The sequence below is a fragment of the Microtus pennsylvanicus genome, chromosome 3 (assembly GCF_037038515.1).
Source record: "Microtus pennsylvanicus isolate mMicPen1 chromosome 3, mMicPen1.hap1, whole genome shotgun sequence".
Taxonomy (NCBI): Eukaryota; Metazoa; Chordata; class Mammalia; order Rodentia; family Cricetidae; genus Microtus; species Microtus pennsylvanicus.
In genome coordinates, this window is record NC_134581.1 from 81,686,458 (window position 1) to 81,690,754 (window position 4,297).

General features: G+C 36.2%; 1 protein-coding gene across 1 annotated transcript; it reads left to right on the plus strand.

The window, feature by feature from the left end:
• Window positions 1–2,184: 2,184 nt before the first annotated feature.
• LOC142846781 (olfactory receptor 8G18-like) lies at window positions 2,185–3,138 on the plus strand. Its single transcript, XM_075967589.1, has one exon. The coding sequence runs from the start codon at window positions 2,185–2,187 to the stop codon at window positions 3,136–3,138; it is 954 nt and encodes a 317-aa protein (XP_075823704.1).
• The last annotated feature ends 1,159 nt before the right edge of the window (window positions 3,139–4,297 follow it).

Genomic DNA, 4,297 nt, shown 5'->3' on the forward strand with positions numbered 1-4,297 from the left:
CTTTGTAGTAACTTTGAAGACATGCTGGCTCAAGATGCACACCTTACCACAAAATGGGTAATAATTCATTTTACCTACAAAAGAATAATGTGTTATACTTCATAAAACACTATTATTCTTGATTCCTACTATTTTATTAATTCAACTTAGTAGATAATGTGTTGTATAATATCCGTAATCAGTAATTCTAGAAATACTATAGGCACAAATTATTTAAAGTTGTGGAGATGAGCTAGATATTAAATTGGAGCTCTTCTGCAGAGATTCTGTTTTCTCTTAGGAATGAGGCTAACAGTATAAACAGAAGAGGCAGTAAGTTTTGCTTTGGCTCATTAACATTTTTGCATTTTCCATTGGTACCTTTTTGTTAATCCTGATATCATCTTTCATAAGTTTGATAGATAACAACATTGGAAAAATAAATGATCATATACTTTATCTTCATATGTGTTCCACATCTAATTTAAAAGCTACTACATACACTTGCTAGACATCCAAGATAACTTACAGGGTCAATTTACCTGCAACATCATCCTGATGACTCAAACTTTATTCCTAGAATTTCCATGGTGAAAGGAGAAAACCAGTTCTCCAAAATTCTTCTTTGGCATTCACATGTCTGTGAAGGAATACTTCAGTGAACACACATATCACACAGACGAACACAATAATAACATTAAGTATAACATCTATAAAAGGTAAGCAAGTAATTGCCAATAGTGTATGTGTATGTTAAATAGACAGAGATTCAAGAACAAAGTTTTGTATTGATCATTAGTTACATCCAGAGTTGTCAGATTCTATTATTTGGGACCTTTTCTGATGCATACTTTTAACATCAGGCTATACTGATTTTCCTGTGAATTCTGAAATGACCCAAAGTAGACAAGATTTGCTTTAAGTACCCTTTTGGTGTCTTAAATGCTTTTACTTCATATGTGAAATCCACTAATTTGGTCATAAACCCCTCCACATATCTTTGAGATTTGAATTCATTATCATATTAAACCTTAAAATTATTTCTATGGTGAGTTCTTTTTCAACATATCTTTCTACATTGCAGACTTTCACAGTTCACAAGAAATAAACGAAAAACTAAAAACTGAGGTGAGACTTTCTCTAATTTTAATGTGTACAAATGTAGCTTTTGCGATTGGAAAAAATGTCAATATTATAAAACAGCACAAACTCATACTATAGATTTTTTTAGTGATGACAGTAATACTTATTTGTTTACATGTAAAGTAATAAAAAATACATTGTGCTAGCCAAGCATGTCATTAAGTGACTGGGAGTGAGTATGGACACTTTATCTTTATGACCTCACTATTTAACCACTGCTGACTGACTCACTCTCAAGAACTGGCTCACAAACGGAAACCACTTCCTAATGGAGCACCAAGCATCTAGAACATAATTCTAGGAGCACCGTGCATCTAGTACATAGTCCTAGGAGCACCGTGCATCTAGTACCTCATGTACCAGTTTCTGCAGATGTCAATTCCTTTTCACATTTGGCAATTTAAATACCTAATGTATCTTAAGAATTAGAAAACAATGGAGATTTTTGAAAAAGGAGCTCCATAAATCCTCTGATAAAATTAGAGTTTGGATAATAATTCACTGTTTTTAGGAAAATTTGATTCCTCAAGAGTTTCTGTCAGTTTTATTCACTGATACACTCTCTAATCCTCAGTTTGTGGACATTGATTTGAAATAAGAAAAATTATCAAGGTTTAAATGTTGTGATAATACTTTATATGAAGTCTATTCTTAATTTTTAAAGGATAAGATGAAAATCAATAATAAATGATGAATATCTAAATCATCCATTAAGGTAATTATATAGAGAGCAAATGTATTTTAAGGCAGAAATAATTGATATGTGGACATTATGTACATGGAAAAGCTCACTGGTGTCTCTCTGACAACTTTACTCTCTCTATACACACATATTTGTATGTATGTATGCACATGCGAACACACACAAATATATGTGTATGTATGTATAATTCGGAACATTATTACTTTGTGAAGCCTTGCCTTTCCAACAACTAGCTCTGCTGAACGGACTTGGCTTGCACTCACAGATGTTTGCCTGCTTCTGCCTCCCTAGTGCTGGGATTAATAACCTGAAATACCAACACCTGGCTCAAGTAATTCTTTTACTCCTTCAGAATCTGAATGAAGAACATGGCAGCAGGAAATCATTGCACAGTGACTGAGTTCTTCTTGGTTGGGCTCTCAGAGAAACCAGAATTTCAAATGCCCCTCTTCCTCCTCTTCATGGGTATCTATGTGGTCACTGTAGCAGGGAATCTAGGCATGATCACACTGATTGTGCTCAGTTCTCACCTGCACAACCCCATGTACTATTTCCTCAGCAGTCTGTCCTTCATTGACTTCTGTCAGTCCACTGTTGTTACTCCTAAAATGCTCATGAGCTTTGTGGAAGAGAAGAACCTCATCTCCTACCTTGGATGCATGACTCAGCTCTATTTCTTTATGATTTTTGGCTTCGCAGAGTGTTACACATTAGCTGCAATGGCATATGACCGCTATGTGGCCATCTGCAGCCCCTTGCTTTACAATGTAACCATGTCCTATAAGATCCACAGTTCCCTGATTTCAGGAGTGTATATTTTTGGTGTGCTCACTGCATCAGTTCTCACAGGCTTTGTGATGAGGATTAGGTTCTGTAAAACAGATATGATCAATCACTATTTCTGTGATCTTCTTCCCCTCTTGAAGCTTGCATGCTCTAATACTTTTATCATTGAACTGTTGATTCTAATTTTTGGTACATTTAACATTTTTGTCCCAATTCTCACCATTATTACTTCCTACATCTCCATTATTGCCAACATCCTCAGGATTAAATCCAAAGAAGGCAGGTCCAAAGCCTTCAGCACCTGTAGTTCCCACATCTCTGCTGTTGCTGTCTTCTTTGGTTCTGCTGCATTCATGTACTTACAGCCATCATCGGTGAATTCCATGGACCAAGGGAAAGTGTCATCTGTGTTTTATACTACTGTTGTTCCCATGCTGAACCCATTGATCTACAGCCTGAGAAATAAGGATGTCAGTGTTGCCTTGAAGAAAATACTTCAAAGAAAAAAATTCATGTTTCATAAGTAATGTGAGGATAATTTATTAGAGAAAAGTTATTCATAAATGCATATTTTGAATTGATATAATTTATTTTATTCTAGTTTCAAGAATTATTATTCATTTGCTAGGACACCTTGATAAGTTTTATAAATATATATTTATAATTCAATTTTCTATGCTCATCTTATCTCTTTTTTTCATAAAATAATGTAAATCAATAGTAAGGATGACATCTATTCATATGCCCATAATGTTTAGTCCATCATGCTATATAGATTTATTTGTTTTTGATAAATACTACTTTATAAATATTAAAGTTCATTCTCAATTCAAAATATTTTTGTTTAATTCATTTATGAGAATTTCATATGTAAGTGCTGAATTATATCATTCTTCACATCTCCCTTTAGTCACTCCCATGTTTCCCTGCTCTCTCTCAAATGTATGGTGTCCTTTACATTAATGCATACACACACACACACACACACACACACATATATATATACATATTTATATGTATATATAAATTCATATATTTAGGGGGTTATTCAAAGGAAGGAAGGCCAATACTGTTCTTAGTAATCATTAATTTACTATAACTCTTCATCTAGGAGAAGAGTCTCCTGAAAGTTTCCACTTTCTTCATTGGTGTGCCAAGTAATATCAATTTCGACTCTTCTTTGGCAAACTATAATGTTGAGAACATGGTGCCATTTACCTGTCAGACAAAGAAGACACAGTCTCCCCACTTTTATTCTTTTTTTTAAAAAAAATGCTGCAAGATCCCCGTGGCAGTAGGCAGCAGAAATGCTGTAGGTCCCAAATGGTGGTAATGGGCCATGTGGTAGCAGGCACTGGGCTCTGGGAGCAGCCAGTCCCAGGCAGAAATGGCTGACAGTCCCAAAGCGGTGGCCTGAGCGGTGGTGGTGGGCCATGTGGTGGCAGGCAGCAGGCTCTGGGAGCAGCCAGTCCCAGGCAGAGATGGTTGCTGGTCCCCGAGCAGTGGCTGGTCACAGACAGGGAGGCACATGGCAGTTGGGCAGAAGACAGAGACATGGATAGACACGACATGCAGGGTGAGGCTGAATATTTTTTTAGGGGGTTATGAAGGGAGAAGGGGGGCAGAGAGAGACAGAGACAGAGACAGAGAGAGAGAGAGAGAGGAAGAAGAAGAAGAAGAAGAAGA